Source organism: Nanorana parkeri, unplaced genomic scaffold (assembly GCF_000935625.1).
Source record: "Nanorana parkeri isolate BGI_ZX_2015 unplaced genomic scaffold, ASM93562v1 scaffold576, whole genome shotgun sequence".
Classification (NCBI taxonomy): Eukaryota; Metazoa; Chordata; class Amphibia; order Anura; family Dicroglossidae; genus Nanorana; species Nanorana parkeri.
Window position 1 is genome coordinate 627,060 of NW_017306844.1, and position 257 is coordinate 627,316.

The following is a 257-nucleotide window of genomic DNA, read 5'->3' on the forward strand; positions in this document are numbered from 1 at the left end:
CTCAATATCCGCCAGCAGCGTACTGGCTCCGATACGGAAAAGTTCTGGCATCAGCCACTCATCGCCCAGCTCTTCCTTAATCAGCGACAGCCAGACCAGAGCCTCCTTCGCACTGCGGATGCCTCCAGCAGGTTTAAAGCCCACCTAACAGAATACAGTTTAATCACTAAATAAAATAGCAAGTGACAGGACCATCACCTTCCCTCTTATCACACAGCCCCCGACCCCAAGTGACTGGACTATCATACCCCCCTCCT

At 52.1% G+C, this 257-nt stretch overlaps 1 protein-coding gene across 2 annotated transcripts in view; it reads right to left on the bottom strand.

Annotated features, from left to right (window-relative positions):
• The window catches only part of DERA (deoxyribose-phosphate aldolase), a 20,405-nt gene that overhangs the window by 345 nt on the left and 19,803 nt on the right, over nt 1-257 (bottom strand). For both annotated transcript variants that reach the window (XM_018562414.1, XM_018562413.1), the window contains one exon: nt 1-144. This exon is cut by the window's left edge and continues 1 nt beyond it. In XM_018562414.1, coding sequence (XP_018417916.1) covers nt 1-144 — 144 coding nt within the window. The remainder of the gene's footprint in view (nt 145-257) is intronic.